This window comes from Cololabis saira, chromosome 14 (genome assembly GCF_033807715.1).
Source record: "Cololabis saira isolate AMF1-May2022 chromosome 14, fColSai1.1, whole genome shotgun sequence".
Classification (NCBI taxonomy): domain Eukaryota; kingdom Metazoa; phylum Chordata; class Actinopteri; order Beloniformes; family Belonidae; genus Cololabis; species Cololabis saira.
This window is the reverse complement of record NC_084600.1, coordinates 40,959,385-40,976,566: the sequence shown is the minus strand read 5'-3', so window position 1 is coordinate 40,976,566 and position 17,182 is coordinate 40,959,385. Positions and strand designations below refer to the sequence as shown.

The 17,182-nt window shown below is 41.4% G+C and overlaps 1 protein-coding gene across 1 annotated transcript in view; it reads left to right on the top strand.

Annotated features, from left to right (window-relative positions):
• pitpnab (phosphatidylinositol transfer protein, alpha b) overlaps nucleotides 1-8,033 on the top strand; it is a 37,033-nt gene extending 29,000 nt beyond the window's left edge. Inside the window, exons 9-12 of the mRNA XM_061739214.1 lie at nucleotides 776-886; nucleotides 2,177-2,299; nucleotides 2,390-2,472; nucleotides 7,683-8,033. Of these exons, the coding sequence (XP_061595198.1) occupies nucleotides 776-886; nucleotides 2,177-2,299; nucleotides 2,390-2,437 (282 nt within the window). The 3' untranslated portion in view covers nucleotides 2,438-2,472; nucleotides 7,683-8,033. The remainder of the gene's footprint in view (nucleotides 1-775; nucleotides 887-2,176; nucleotides 2,300-2,389; nucleotides 2,473-7,682) is intronic.
• Nucleotides 8,034-17,182: the final 9,149 nt, after the last annotated feature.

Below are 17,182 nucleotides of genomic sequence, written 5' to 3'. Positions count from 1 at the left end.
TTCATCCATCCAGCCCTTTTCATTCGCCTTTATAATGACTCCGGCTGGAAAAGTCTCTTTAGGCAAAGTCTTTCTTTTAAAAATCACCATCGTTTCTGTCCATCAGCGTGCAGGCAAGCACATCAGTGAACGATGACTTCTCATCGTCACCGTGCTGGTCCCTTCTTCTCCACCGTGTGATTCACCAGGATGTCGAAAGTCAGCTGGTCTCTAATGATGATGGTCTCTAACACGTCCGCAAATCATGGGTGATTCACGCGCCCCCTTCCGCCTTTAACTTCTCGTGGTGGCCTCAATTACGTCCGCCTTACAATAATACAATGGGCGCATTGCGTCATTGGGCGCGCGGCACATTTTAAAAAAAGACGTTTGTCTGCGCCTAATGGTCGTCAAAATACGGTATCTTATTCATTTATTTATTCATTCATAGGCAAAAAGAATGTATTTATGTATGCATTCATATATTTATATATGAAATGTCAGAATAGGTAATTTTTTGGGGACACCCCTAAAGCAGTCAGAGGACACCCCAGGGTGCCGCGACACCCCTGTTGAGAAAGGCTGATCTAAACGACATGAGATAAAAGCATGCATCAGCACCTCCGTGCTGGCCTGAGAGAGAAACGGGCGGACTCTGGCTATATTCTTAAGATGGTAAAAACCTATCTTCGTAATATTCTTTATGTGTGGAATAAAAGTGAGCTCAGAGTCAAAAATGGGCCGAGGTCACATGGAGAAGGTTTCGTTTCAGTTCCCTCTGCTGTGTTTCATGCAGAAAGAGCTTCCCAACAAGAAAGACTGCCCACACATGTGTGCCTACAAACTGGTGACGGTCAAGTTCAAGTGGTGGGGGCTGCAGAACAAGGTGGAGAACTTCATCCAAAAGGTTTGTTCAGGACTGCATGGGCATGTTTCCGGTAACCCTTTATTTTACAGTACAGTAATAACCAGGTAATACCATGGTAATTACACTGTAATTACCTAGTAGTACCTTGTATTTACAAGGTAACTACATGGTAACTACCGGGTAATTTACCCAGTAAGTACTAGGTAATTATTACGTATTTTATTGTACCATGTAATCATGTGTATCTACCATGTAATTACAAGGTAAATACCTGGTTGTTTAAACTAAACATTACTAGGTAATTACAAAGACATTAGATGGGAACTATGAGGGAAATTACAGGTATTTACTAGGTTAATATTGGTAACTACCAGTCAATTTACCATGTAATTACTCTGAAATTACATGAATTATTTCTAAGTAAGTACCAGGTGTTTATGCTTTTATTTTGAAGAGCACCGTTCTTCCTCTGTTACTTATTATGGAAACAACACACGCTTTCTTTTACAGTCCAGTTTCACTTTAATTAACGGGTAAATATCAGGTAATTATTTCTGTACTTATTGGGTAAATACTTAGGAAATAGAATTACTGGGCAAGTAACTACAAGGTAAGTACCTGCCAATGGCCAGGTAAAACATGGTAACTATCAGGTTAATTACAAGGTCAATAGAGTCATTTACACCCTCGGGGGTACATGCACCAATCCATTGATAATACATAAATCAATAATGAATGTGTAAATACCCGGTAGTTATCCATGAAATGTATAGTAAATACAAGGTAACTACATGGTCATTGAAGTGTAATTAGCTGGTAACTACCTCAAATATAGGTTATAATTTCCTGGTAGTTTGCAAAAAAATACTTAGTAATTACCTGGTACTTACTTAGAAATAATTCATGTAATTTCAGAGTAATAACATTGTAAATTGACTGATAGTTACCAATATTAACCTAGTAAATACCTGTAATTTCCCTCATAGTTCCCATCGAATGTCTTTGTAATTACCTAGTAATGTTTAGTTTAAACAACCAGGTATTTACCAGTTATTACATGGTAAATACACATAATTACATGGTACAAGAAAATATGTAATAATTACCTAGTACTTACTGGGTAAATTACCCGATAGTTACCTGGTAATTACCTTATAAATACAAGGTACTACTAGGTAATTACAGTGTAATTACCATGGTATTACCTGGTTAATACTGTACTGTAAAAGAAAGGGTTACCATGTTTCCCTGTTATCTACTCTGTCCTCTGATGCTTTCAACATAGTTCTCCTTATCCCTTTTATTTTACTGTTATTTTTTGTCCTGCAGCAAGAGAAGCGCCTGTTCACTAACTTCCACCGTCAGCTGTTCTGCTGGATCGACAAATGGATTGAATTGAACATGGAGGACATCCGCCGCATGGAGGAGGAGACGCGCCGGGAGCTGGACGAGGTGATGAAGCAGATTTATCCAGATTCATCCAGACAGAGGTCGTGTTTCTAACGTCTGTTATTGTGTGTGTTTGTCTCCGCCGGGTCTCAGATGAGAGTAAAGGACCCGGTGAAAGGGATGGTGGCTCTAGAAGACTGAGGTCGTGTCAGAATGTGAACGCTGCTGCTCGTCAGGTAAGTCGGTGTTGGACGCTTGTCATTTTAAAGAGAAACTGCTGAATTAGAGCTGATAAGTGAATTTAAAACATTAAAGTGCCTTTGACCTCAGCTGCGGGGAGATTCGCTACGCTGCGACCCGTCACTAATCCTCCGTCTTAGCCTTCTCAACAGCTAGGAGACTAATTCTTTTACACTGGAAATCTTATTGCCGCCCAAAATTATCTGTATGGATGACTGATCTACAGGACTGTCTCAGAAAATTAGAATATTGTGATTTTCTGTAATGCAATTACAAAAACAAAAATGTCATACATTCTGGATTCATTACAAATCAACTGAAATATTGCAAGCCTTTTATTATTTTAATATTGATGATCATGGCTTACAGTTTAAAAAAACTCAAATATCCCATCTCAAAAAATTAGAATATTCTGGGAATCTTAATCTTAAACCGTAAGCCATGATCAGCAATATTGAAAATAAGAAAAGGCTTGCAATATTTCAGTTCATTTGTAATTAATCCAGAATGTATGACATTTTTGTTTTTTTAATTGCATTACAGAAAATAAAGAACTTTATCACAATATTCTAATGTTCTGAGACAGTCCTGTAATGTCTAATCTAAAATTAGAAAAGATAAAATACACACTAAGAGGGTCCAATGACCGTTTTTATAATATTTGGAATCCATTAATAAAATATTTTGAAAAGCTCAAGACACTTCCTGAGAGTCCCTGAAGGTAAAACCTTTTTTCCTCTCTGTATGGTAGGAATATGTACATACATGCATATATTGCTGAAACTTGTTTAGTTTCAGTTTCTTTTTTTATTTTTCATACTTATAATTTATCTTTATCCTTTATTTAGTCTGGGTTCATGTTGTCCGACTTTCAGCTGCTGTAGCACCCGAATTTCCCCTCTGGGGATCAGAGGACTATCTTATCTTATCTTACCTAAAGCCGGGCATACACTGTGCGATATTTTAAATCGTTTGATTCAGCCTCATCTCACACTGCACGACTAGATCGCGGAGTTCAAAAGTTCAGAGCCCACGATTTATGTTCTCACACTGTACGAGCCGATGCTCGGATGCTCCGTCTGCTCACACTATACGATCATAATCCTCCCGTCGGACCTCTGTTACTGGAACTCGAGGCCGGTTTTGGGGCAGGGGTAGGCTGTTCCAACCCAAACGTGCGTCCTGCCCACCCGATCAAAGGTTATGAGGATCCTTTATTTTTTATAATAATATATACAGTATATATATATTAAAAAAATCCCAAAATATCTGTACCGTTTCTGATTGGGTGGGCATTGCGCATCATTTTTTGACACAACAAAGAACGCGTACCGCAAAAGTTGTGTCTCGGCGGAGGAACCCGACATCCCAGCAAAGTGAGAAGAGAAAAAAGAGTTCAGCAGACAGCGCACACACTAAAGGCTGATTTATGGTTCCGCGTTACACCAACGCAGAGCCTACGGCGCAGGGTACGCGGCGACCCGCACCGTACGTGGAAATGCGGTCTTTTTTTTGCTATTAAAACATGATTTGTAATGTGAATTTGCAACACTTAAACTACAAATAATAGTTTTTTGACGTGACATCAGAGATTGTGCATGCTCTCTGTGAAAGGATGAGGCAAATCGGGTCGTAGCTGCTTCAACTGTGATTCCTTCACGAGGAGCGACCAGGATTTCAAACATGCTTGATTTTCTTGCGACCTCACGATTTGTGATCGGGAGCTCGCCATGAGGTGTTAATCTTTTGTCGTTACCGCACGTACACTGCACGAGGCACGAGCAACGATTGGGTCAAAATCGGGCCCGATCAAAAAAAACTCGCAAGACTGGAAAATCGGCTCAAAACGAGCCGATAATCGCACAGTGTATGCCCGGCTTAATATACATTTGTTATGGTTGTTTTGTTAGTCTTTAACAGTGTCACAAACGGTGAATAGGACCTAGTCGCAGAGAACCCAAAACATTTGTTTTATTAACTTAAACAAAACCCAAACCGCTGCTGAGCAGATTGCAAAAAATCCGAAAACCAGACCAGAAACAATGGAGGGAGGAAACAGTACAGACCAGCAGGGAACAAGGGAAAGACAAGACCAGATACACAGAAGGGTTAACGAGACACAGGTGCAGACAATCAGGGCAGACGGGAACCAGGGAAGTTAAAACAGAACTGAAACACAAAGACACGGGTTTCAAAATAAAACAGGAACTAAATGACCAAACTGTGACAAACGGTAGTATTTTTATTTGTCATTCTGACTATTATTTTACTTAGGATCTTTCAAAATAAAACAGGAACTAAATGACCAAACCGTGACAGAAACACACAGCTAACAGCAAAGATTAGTGATGTGCAGATCAAGACTGAAATATTGATACTTCCAATACCAGAATTGTATGATTCTCAAATGAAAATATATCGATACTTTTGATACTTCAGTCATTTGTGGTAATGTATATCATTAACAGGAATACGCTGGGAAGTATTTAAACTATTCAGATTTTGTCTAAGATTTTGTCTGCTGCTGGTAGGAACTACTTTCTTTCATTTTAATTTTTATAGTAAGGTTTCAAAATAAAACAGGAACTAAATAACCAAACCCTGACAAACGGTAGTATTTTTATTTGTCATTATAACTGTTGGGTCCTAATCAACATTACATAAATTCATAACAAGGAAAAACACAGAGACTGTTAGAATATTCTTAAATGCGCTTCTGCAGAAGTGGGGGGAGAGAGCAGAGGAGCTGCGGGCAACGTGGCCCTCATCTGAGAACTCCTGAGCTCTTTCCCCCAAGATCTTCTTCCTGCATGAGCTTTTTATTGAGAAACTTTGACAGGAAAATTACCATATTAGGAACAGTGAACAGTGAATGGACAATTGGACAATTGGAAGAAAACAGGAAACATATGGAGGTAACAGACATCGGGGTTAAAAGGTCACACATGTGACATTTTCAGTTAAAGAGGAACTAAATATGGTATGCAGAAACAAACAGACATCTCTCTAGTTAAAGTTTTAAAAGCAATGGGTCACTGGGGTCAAATGCCTTCCGGACTAAAACAGGAACTTCATGGGGGTCTTGAACAGATGGTCCAGGCTAACCTTTAGTTAACCCTAAAGGACAATGGGACAGCTGTTTAACAGAGCATGTGATAGTTTCATGAGGATAAGACTAATTCAAAAGTTTGATTAATCTCACAATTCCCTCCTCTTGTCCTTTTGAAACTTCACAGTAAACAAAATGCTCATCGGTTAGAGTTCGGTGGAGTAGTTGGTAAATAGACCTCAGAATACTGGACTAAAGAAATCTACAATGGACCTTTGCACTCAGACACAGAATGATACAGGCGATGAAAACACAGAACAGTACAAGGACAGTAATAATCAGAATCATAATTTCAGTCATTATGTCAGTCCAGGGGTCGGAAGTCAGTCAGGACCAAAAGGCGGTACCTGCTGAGCGTCTGTCTTCTGACACGACTTTGGCCAACTGACATAATTCGCTATAGCTTTGGTAACATTACTTTCAGCACCACATTCATCAGGGATGAACATATAGCAGTATTCCTAAATTACAACAACAATGTAAGTAAAAAGTTTGAGGAACAAATCCCAACATGTCAGCATGACTCATAAGTGGAAAAGTTTCTTCCATCTCTCGGACTCCTCTCCAGCTTGTTGTAGCCAGTCAGTTTGGGCTAGTCATCTTCCTCAGGCCCGTGGCTGGCGAGTAGGCGTCAGATGAGTTCTTCAGCGGACAAGGGTTTTTATACCATCCGACTTCCGGCCTATTCAGGGTCTGGAAAGTTTTCTACTAGCTTTCACTGCAACTGGTTAACCCATGTAGATCGTTCAGCAGCCTTTACTGCTGTCGGTGTCCTGATCTGGACAGCAAAAGGGCCGTCCCAACGGGGTGATGACCTTTCACCACTCGAATCAGGATCTGGTCACCCAGTTTCAGCAGTCCCTGCTTAGGAGAGGGAGAGGAAAAAGCAGCAGCTCACAAGAACTTTGAACATTTTTCCAGCAAACAACTCACTCATCCACATCGAGAGTGGATCTGCCTCTTCGGTTTTCTCTTGCCATGGTTCTCCGTCCCATAGAGGGGAGTTGGAACGGGCGACCATGCACCACCCCAAAGGGCGTGACGATTCTCACATACATTTCAACTAATGGCCGGCATTCAGGTCATGGTTTTCCAGTTTCTTCCATGGTTTCCCTGAGCTTTAGCTTAACAGTGCCATTAGTTCATTCCACTAGGCCTGCTCCTACAAAAACATTTTTTTAAAAGGTATTTAGTATTTAGTCCTGGTGATGTACCATACCCTGGCTCCCTCCTGATGAGCCATGGAAAGACTTCCCATGGCTCAACTTAGCCACCAGGGGGAACAAATCCCTTGGGAGTACTGGTTTGCTTCGCACCACACAGAGGCCTTCTGAAGTTACAGTAGCACCTTCATTTAGCCAAATGTCTTTCTCTCTTTGCGGAGCATTGTTTCGCATGTCAACAGGGGTAGGGGTCTCGTTGTCATCATACTCTTTTTCTTGACCTTTCCCTTGAAGGGTCAGGGCTGCCAGAGTCCTGACTTCTCCCCAGATAAGTGGTCCTCCCACTTCCTGACCTTTGCATCCTGGCAGGTCGGATGTTGACTTAATGATTCTCTAGGGTCAGTTATCTCTCTGAGATCCCCCAGATCCCCCCTCCCATCACCTTAGATTAGAAGGGGGCAAAACCTGTTAAATTTTGTCTGTTACCTTAGTCAAGGACCACAGAATTTTCTTTTCTCAACCCAAGTGGGTTATTATGTCATTAAGGTAACAAAACACACAAGTTAATAACATAAGTTATTAATCACATAACGGTCCTGGCCGTATCATGCTCGGGTGCCTCACACACAAAACTATCCGTGCAGCAACTCTCCTGCAACGTAAAACAGTAGTCCTCAGTGAACTTATATACTGTATACCAGGCTAACCTTTAGTTAACCCTGAAGGACAATGGGACAGCTGTTTAACAGAGCATGTGATAGTTTCATGAGGATAAGACTAATTCAAAAGTTTGATTAATCTCACAATAACTATTATTTTTGTCTCCCCTTTTTTGGTGTAAGATGTATATGTGTATATAAATGACTCATTAAGTTTCTGTTCTGTGTTTTATAAAAAGCAATAATCCTCGGTCCGTCTCCGTCTTCTCTTCCAGACCAGAGAACCAGATACCAGCGGACTCACATCCCTCTTATCTCAACTGACACAACACCTGAGCGACGGCCCACCTCCCTCGGTACTGTCCGGTCTGAGGGCCCCCGGACCCAGTACCCCCCCGATGTTCAGCCCGTCTCCGCCCCCGCCCCATCCGTCCATTATCTGATCCCTCCATCACGTTTGACCAAACCCTCCGAAGCCTCCAGTAGCAACATCCTCCCTCCTGTTCTCTCTCTGGTTCCCCCTGAAACCCGGAGCGTCGTGTCGTTGACCTCCGCAGCAGGGGGGGCTGGTGTAGATATTATACAGTATATATATAAATATATATATATATATAATGGGGAGGGGGGCGGGGGGGCGGTGTAGATATTATACAGTATATACAGTACTCGAGTTGAGGGGGGATGAGGGGGGATGGCACCCTCCCCTTGAATTAAAAACGGTCCAAATCATCCCCCCTGTAAAACTGCCATCCCCCCTTTCCATCCCTTATGTCATTTCATCAATGAATGTGGTTTTACTGCTATTTCAACATTTAGAGTCATCACCAGAAAAATAACACCAGAAAAATAACTTATTAGACAATTTCTCACCTGTTTCAAATACATTCTCACTTGAAATAAGTAGAAAAATCTGCCAGTGGGACAAGATTTATCTTCTTATTACAAGCAAAAAAATCTTGTTCCACTGGCAAATTTTTCTACTTATTTCAAGTGAAAATCTACTTGAAACAGGTGAAAATTGTTGTTTTTCCCAGTGATGACTCTTGTTTTAAGTGTAATGAGATTTTTTTTACTAAAATGAGACATTTTAACTAGAAATAGGACAAATATTCTTGTTAAGATTTTGAGTTTTTGCAGTGATCCATTTTACTTATCCTGTGAAGGACAGAGTCATATTGATAAGTTCAGAAAAGTGTTTTTTATTGTTGTGTTTTGATGTATTTGATGTAAGCCCAGTGGATATTTAAAGCTTACAGAAGGCTGCATTTAACTGCTGCTATGTCATTCCTGCAGTATTTCTGCAGCTGTTTTGGTCACTGCTATTATTTGTAATATATTATATTATTTGTAATCAGCACAAATTATCTGTCCCCATATGATAAAATCCACCATCCCCCCTGATTTTTTTTTACAACTCGAGTACTGAGTATATATACATATATATATATATATATAAAACGGCGGGGCGGGGGGGCTCGTGTACTTTAAAATGTGTAAAAGGAAGTTGTGTAAGTTCGTCTGTGGATGTTTATTTTTTCTAGACCAAACTGTATCGGGTTGATGTTGTGTTCGAATCTTCTGGTTTCATTTTAGTCAGAATTGTTTCCTTTTGTTGTTGACATTTATTTGCAAGTCCACCAACAGCCAGAGAGGACCCCCCCGCCCCCCTGACCCCCTGACCCCCGTGCTGCTGCTTTGTGCGTCCGTTAGCGTGTTGCGCTGCTGTCGGTGAGCCTCTGCCTGGTTTCCAGACATGTTTTTTTCCTCACAGACATCACCTCCAGCTCGTCGGGCTGCTCCCACATGCCGTAACTGGAAATTAAACATTGTTGGAATCCATAAACACTTCAGTAGAGATAGTCTGCAGGACGTTTGCAGTGGAGAATTTAGAGTAGATAACAGAAACTGGCCCGAGCCGGTGCAGGACTGTCTGTCCTTCGTCGTCTGACAGACGTGTGTCATCTCCAGTGGATAAATGGTCTTATCCAGCAATAGCAATAATTACCATGACATGTTGGTCTCTCTACTACGGAAGAGTATTAGGGCCATGCAGGAGAAAAAATATTTGAGAGGGGAAGATGTTTTTTTATTGTGCACTTCGAGAAAAAAGTCGAAATGTCAAGAAAAAAGTTGAAATGTCGAGATTATTGTTAAAATACAATTTAGAGAAAAAAAGTCAAAATGTCGAGATTAATGTTGAAATACAATTTAGAGAAAAAAGTCAAAATGTCGAGATTAATGTTGAAATACAATTTCGAGAAAAAAGTCGAAATGTCGAGATTAATGTTGAAATACAATTTCAAGAATGATGCTGCGTTCCATTTACCTCGGAAATCGGAACTGGGAACTGGGAATGGCAGCCATCTTGGAATGGTAACTCGGGGGTGGTGAAGCTTCTCCCACTTTCCCAGTAGGAAATCCCACTTCGAGGGGCGTTCCAGTTGAAAATTTCGACTGGGAACTGGGAAATTCCGACTTCCGAGACCAAATGGAACGCGGCATGAAGTCGAAATTTCGTGAATAAAGTCGAAATTTCGAGAATAAAGTTGAAATACATTTTGACTTTTTTCTCGAAATTGTATTTCAACATTAATCTCGACATTTCGACTTTTTCCTCAACAATACAACTTTTTTCTCGACATTTCGAATTTTTTTCTTGACATTTCGATTTTTTTTCTCGACATTTCCACTTTTTTCTCAACATCTCAACTTTTTTCTTGAAGTGCATAATGAAAGAAAAAAAAATCTTCCTCCTCTAAAATCGTATTTTTATTTGTCTCCTGCCTGGCCCTGATACTCTTCCGTTCTCTACTCAGTGCAGATCTGTCTCACTCTTCCGTTCGCTCCCACCGCGAAGCTCGGTTTTAGAAAACCGGAGCCGAGCTGAAAGTGATAAGCGGTTTATTTGAACCCGTCTCTCTGTAGATGAGCTGGTTTTCCTCCTGCTGGCATCTGAAGCCTGTTCGTTGTTCTGCTGTGACTTTTGGTTTTGGTATATTTGGTATATGCATGAGTGTGTCTGAGTTGTGTACAGTGGCGTGTCTTTGCAGAGGGGATGCTAGCCTGGTAAAGAAGCGGGAAACATCCCACACCAACCTCCTCCATCGTGTTCTTGTCTTTTCCTGATTTTCCATCCGTTGTGTCCGACGTCCTCCACATAAAGCATTTCATCGGAGTGGAAACCTTAAAGCGAAAGCAACAGATTACGTCACTAAAACCCTGGAGTTAACCGGCCGACACGTAAAACAGAAGGAGAGAAAAGCTTTTTTGACTTCCATCAACATCTCAACAGTTAAGGCTCATATTTCCCCCCAGATTTGCTCATTTTAATGCTCCACCTTCTTTTGTCAAATCCTTTGTAAATAAAATAAAAAATATTCAATTTGAAATGCAAAAAAATACAAATGAAAAAAAATCTATTTTTGAAAAACGTATACAAAAATGTATATTTCAAAATCTCGCACGATTTGGAGTCTCGTTGGATGTTAATTTAACAATGTTAATAGCATCTATTCTGGCATTTTAATGGTTATTTTTATTATTATTGACATGTTCATGGCAGCGGCTGCAGATCAGACTCAACCTTTTTCTTTCTGCAGTTTTAAGATGCTACTTTTACGTAATAACTGTATTTATATATATATATATATATATATATATATATATATATATATATATATATATATATATATATATATACACATATACACATATACATACATACATATATACACACTAGGAGAGATAAAAAAATAGAATAAAGTAAAATATTGAATTTGAAAAGCAAAATAATGAAAATGAAAAAAAAATCTATTTTTGAAAAACGTATACAAAAATGTATATTTCAAACTCTTGCACGATGTTAATTTAACAACGTTAACAATATCCATTCTGGCATTTTAATGGTTATTTTTATTATTTTTGACATGTTCATGGCAGCGGCTGCGGATACGACTTTTACGTTATTACTGTATTAATATTATATATATATATATATATATATATATATATATATATATATATATATATATATATATATATATATATATATATATATATATATTTATATATATATATATTTATATATATATATATATATATATATATTGGTTTGGCCAAGTCATATTCCTGTTGTTTTCATGCTGAAACAAGGAGTTGAAAAAATGGCAACTTTCAAAGTTAAACTCTTAGATAGAACTATTATGTAGCTTCGACCCCCTCCCTCCACACACACACATTAACATGGTTCACCAATCACAGTAAAGTGTTTTCTGTTGCCTCCTCTTTGAAGAGACCACTGGTCCTGGACGCCCCCCCATCCCCCACTGTGTCTGCGAGGCTCCCAACTCAATCATGGAGATCTGTGGATGTACTGTATGTACTGACTTTGTAAATAGTAAATAAATTAATCTAGACGAACACACGTATATATATATATAGACGAGACTGTCCTGCCAAACCTCCCAAAGCTCCCTGCTCACCACCGACTCTCCCAGACGTCTCTGGGGGGAACAAGCCCGGGGCATCAACTCAAACTATTTAGAAAAGTGTGTCGGTAGTCAGAAAGCTGCATTCTTGCATATGGTTGTAGAGCAGGGGGTCTTCAACCGTTTTTAGCCCAGGGATGAGAGAAAAACAGAGCAGGGACCCCCGCTTGGAATTCTTATTTTTTCCCCTTTTTTTTAACGTGTCAAGTTTTAAGCTTGGCTTATAATAACTTTTGAATGTGTTTTATTTGCTTATATCACGTTTTTAACCAATTCCTGACTGGGTTATTAGCTACATGTGTTTACGGTTGATGAAACTTTGGCCTTGTCAGACGTGGAAGGAGTAACGTTAGGCCGAGCTGTAACGTTACAATCTCCAGCTTTAGGCTTCGTTATTGTCACAAATGTATCCATCAGGTCTAACTAGCGTTAAATATGAAATAGTCAAGTCAATTTGGCAACGAATTTTCTTCTCTTAGGGTTCACACCTGTCCCGTTTGGAGCAGTTGTTCCGAAACAGGGAGCATCTCCCCCTAAAGATCGGTTTGTTTGGTATAAGTGAACACAGCCATCGCGCTCGAATGTGGGACAAAACAAGCGAGCAGAGATCTCCTAGGAGAGGTAGTCTCGGCTTGATTCCATTCCAGACCTGGAGCGGTTCGTTCTTTTTTATTTGGAGTGAGAACATAATCGACACAGCAACCGACACAACTCCATTCATTGTGTATGTGCTTCCGCGGCGCAAGGAGAAGAGTCGGCGCAGCCTCCACCACCTTCTCTCTTATTGGACACAACTTTCTCTCTTCTCCCTTCTCTCTTATTGTACGTGCCGAGATGCCGTCACAGCACGGCACAGTGAAATAAAAAAATGTTCAATTCAGGCAGGCAGGTGCGGCGCAAACTCCGCGGCATGCACCCTCTTGCGTGCTGCCGAGCTCGGCGGCAGAGCAGTCCGCTCTTGCGCCGCGGTAGCACATACACAATGAATGGGAAAGCCGGCGGCGGTCTGCGCTTTGCCCCCTCTATCTGAAAGTGGATGCTCCATAGTTGTTGTTTTTCCCGGGGTACGGAAGAGGAAACTCCTTTCGCGTTCATTTCCGACCAATGAGAGAACAGTTCGCGCATGGCATTTGTTAACAGCTTTGAACCGCTACAGACGGTTGTGAACACAAACGCCACAAACGAAAAAGGAAACAACTGTATCGATTTAGCCCCTGAATTGTAACAAAACAAACGGGCCACAGGTGTGAAAGAACCTTTAAACAGCTAGCTAGCTCGTTTTTCCGCTCTAAAGTTGACATTAGTCACATGAGTCACGTCATGGGAATCATTTATGAGTTGTAGACTAAATAGTTATTATTAAAAGTAGATTATTATCGCCTGTTAATGGAGTTTATATATAGCCTATATATATCCTACCATATTTTCCGCACTATAAGGCGCACCGCATTATAAGGCACACTAAATATCTGGTAAAATACCGACTATAGTGGCTGGGGTTGAGTTACGTATCTACCTGATGGAGCTGCTACAGGAAATGCTACAAAATCCTACAGCAAATGCAAAAAAAAAAAACAAGAAGAAAAGTACTGTATGTCAAAATTTATTAACAAAATAAAAACCAGCTTTGCTCCGTCTCGTCAAAGTCGCCATTATACAAGTCAGCGTCGCTGCTGTTGTCTTGAACGTCTGTGACAATTTCTGACGTTTTTAGCGCCGTTACTTCACCAACACCAACTACATTACCCACAATCCCCCTGACTACAGTAACAGAAATTACCATAATGATCATATATAAGGCGCACTGCATTATAAGATGCAGAAGAAAAGAAAAAAGGAAGAAAATGAAAGGCTTTTAGGTGCGCCTTATAGTGCGGAAAATACGGTATATATATTTTTTTAACTCTCACAAATTATTTTGGTTAAAATTGCCTTTATTTCTTTTTAAGTTGGAGGACCCCCTTGCAGTACCTCCCCCCCTAGGGGTCTCGGACCACCGGTTGAAGACCCCTGTTGTAGAGAGAGAACCTTTAAGGAGGCTTGCAGCGAGCAAGGCAGCGAGCAAGGCAGCGAGCAAGGCAGCGAGCAAGGCAGCGAGCAAGGCAGCGAGCAAGGCAGCGAGCAAGGCAGCGAGCAAGGCAGCGAGCAAGGCAGCGAGGAGCTGATCCGTCGTGGGGTTTGACCCCGGAGGAGGAAGAAGTAGAAACCTTGTTCATGCCCCCCCCCCTCAAATACCCCCCGCAGGGACCGCGTCTCATTGGCAGGACAGTGTATAGATATATATTTTTGTTCTGAGTGTCGTACCTCTGTCGTCAGTCTCTCTACACTCGTGTCTCTCGGAAACGGAAGGAGGCGGCGGGTCAACCTTCGCCGCCCCGCGCCTTTCGCCTCCGCCGCTCCAACGCGCCGCTCAAGTGTTGGAGTTTCAACAAAACACACACTCACTGTTGTTGGCAAGCAGATTTAGTGACAGCCGGTGCGTTTGAAGAGACTTGTGAGAGGACATGTTTTAACAGAGACAATCTCATAGATATCTGTTGGTAGATTCCTTGATTTATAATCGGAGTATGAAGAAACCAAATGATTCCATAACCCCGAAATGTTTTTAAATCTGTCTCTCTCCTGTTGACTTGTCTCCCATTTTCGTTATTTTATTGTGAATTTGTGCCTTTTGGTCATCTTATTCTCTAATAACACTACTGTACATCAGAGACGTAAAGAAATGAATAAAAAGAAGCAAAGCAACTACAAAGACTGTCTGATCTGATATTTCTTTTTTAACCCCCGAGCACTGACACGAAAACGGATTTTAACATGCCGTCACTGATTTACAGGTTTCAGGCTGTTAATACAACTCATTTCAACTTGAAAGTTTAATTTTGAAGATCAGAAGTATGAGAGCAGTGAAATATTTTAGGAAAAAAAAGGTTAATGTAAAACATTTGGTGACTTTTGGAGCAAAATACACCTAAAAAGAAAAATAAATAGCTCCAAAGGTTTAATATTTGGAAGAATAACATGCTTTTTCTGTATTGTGTAATGTCTTATGTAAAGAATGTATTGATTCATCCACACAAGAGTCCTTTTAAACAAACCCCATTTCCAGAGAAGCTTATAAATATTAAAATGCAAGAAAAACTATTTAACTTCATTCACATCTTCATTCGGTTGAGAAAGTAGAAATACATTTAATGCTGGAAAGACATTAAGGGAAGTTGTGAGAAAGCCAAGTTTACCATTGTGTGACATCCTCTTGATCTATAATTGCATTTATTGATCCTCTGGGAACTGAAGCTTTCTGTGTGGGTTCTTCCTGAAGACACGATTGTCTTCCTACCCCCCCGATCCGCCTTCACAGGTCCAGTCATGAGGATCAGCGGTACCTAACCCCTTTTATGCGTCATATTAATTTTTTTATGCAAGTTTCAGCAAGTTAAATAATAAATAAATGAGTGAATTTTCACCATCTGTAACAACTCAATCCCTGATGTCACACTGCTTCACGGTAATACAACAAATATATTTGCACTGTCACTGTCTCACCGGACAACGACGGGTTTAGTCTTTTTGTTATCACAAAATGTCAATGTACCTGTTTGATGCAGAAATTATGGTGTGTAAACATCATTTTTAACCAATAAAACATTAAAGGGGACCTATTATGAAAAACACGTTTTTTCTTGTTTTAACATATATAAAGTGGTCTCCCCTCAGCCTGCCAACACAGGGGAGACAAAATACCATGAAATTCTGCAGGGTCTCTGACCCCCGCCAGACAGAGTCCCCCAGTGTCACGTGACCTTTTTTTGAGCCATTCTGAATCTGCGCCTATGGTGACGTCACCATAGGCGCTCATTTCCATAGGTTCAGCCTCCGCTGCTGAAACCACGCCCACAACCAGCTCTCTCCGCTGCTGGAGCGGTGGTTCCTTCAGCCAGTCACGGCGCCGCGGATCCGGGTTAAATCATCCAGGTTCCCGGGTGGTTTGGGAGCTGGGTCCTCGGGGGTCTGTCCCAGGCTGGACCAGCTTCACCCTACGAGATTTTCAGCGAAATCTGTCGGTTTGATCACCGGGGACGGGCGATGCGCCGCGGATGCGCTCCGGAGCCGATCTGTGCGCCCGCCGTGGAGTTGCAGCGCCCGTCGTGCAGCATCCCCCGGGCAGATCCGGCTGAAATTCCGCTGGTCGGTCCCCGGGAGACCCTGCTACCAGTCCAGGCGGGTTCCTGCGGTCCCGGCCGGTCGGAACCGGTCAGATTCCCCCGTTAAAGCCGCGGTGATACGCGCTGCTCCAGCAGCGCTGCTCCCGGGCGCCCGGCGTGGCTCCGGGGCCAGCGTTCAGCATCCGCCGGGTAGATCCGGCTTAAATAGTGCATAAATGTTATTTATATACAACTCATATTTTATTTTTTTAACAATAAAGTTTCCATTTGTGAAAATTCAGTGTTGTGATAATTTACAGGCTCGGGCTGCTCTGGCTGAGAGAGGTTTATGCTCCTCCCCTGCTACACGTCATTCAGGGAGCCAATCAGCACAGAGCCTCATTATCATACCCCCCCCCCCCCCCCTTCCTTAAAAATGAGGCGCAGAAAAAGAGGTTAGAAGCGGTAAAACTAGTGACAGGGCCCACAGGCTGGATTTATGATTTATGTAGAAAAAACAAGCTTTAGATTGTTTTTAAGACATTCAAGGCCTGTTTAAAATATACATTAAATGCCATAATAGGTCTCCTTTAATCTAATGACACTTTTGTTTGAACTGCAATGATATTTGTAAAGTTGGGACTTGTGTTCTTGGTTCTCCTGCTCTCCTCTCCATCTCTTTTGATTGTTCATACATGTGTCTCCTCAGCTTTGGTGAGTTTATATCTTTGCTTCCACTCTCCCCTGACAGTCCATCTGTTTGCTGCCCATCATCTTTATATCTCACATCTGTAGCTGTTTTTCTGTGCAGTCACTGGTTCTGTTTCTGTTCTGGAAGTTCTGGGTGTCCTGCCTCCTGCAGTGCCTTGTGTTTTAATACATTACTTTATATGTGTATGCCAGTGGCAGTATGTGGTAGTGGCAGTATGTACCAGTGGCAGTATGTGCCAGTGGCAGTATGTACCAGTAGCAGCATGTGCCAGTTACTTACTTACTTACGCCTGCTACCCCTTATGGGGCATAGGCCGTCAACAAGCGCTCTCCAGGCATCTCTGTCTTGAGCCGTTTTCTCCAGTTGGGTCCAGTTCATCTTCATGGTGTTAGTGTCCCCCTCCAGTTCTCTGCGCCAGGTGTTTCTTGGGCGAC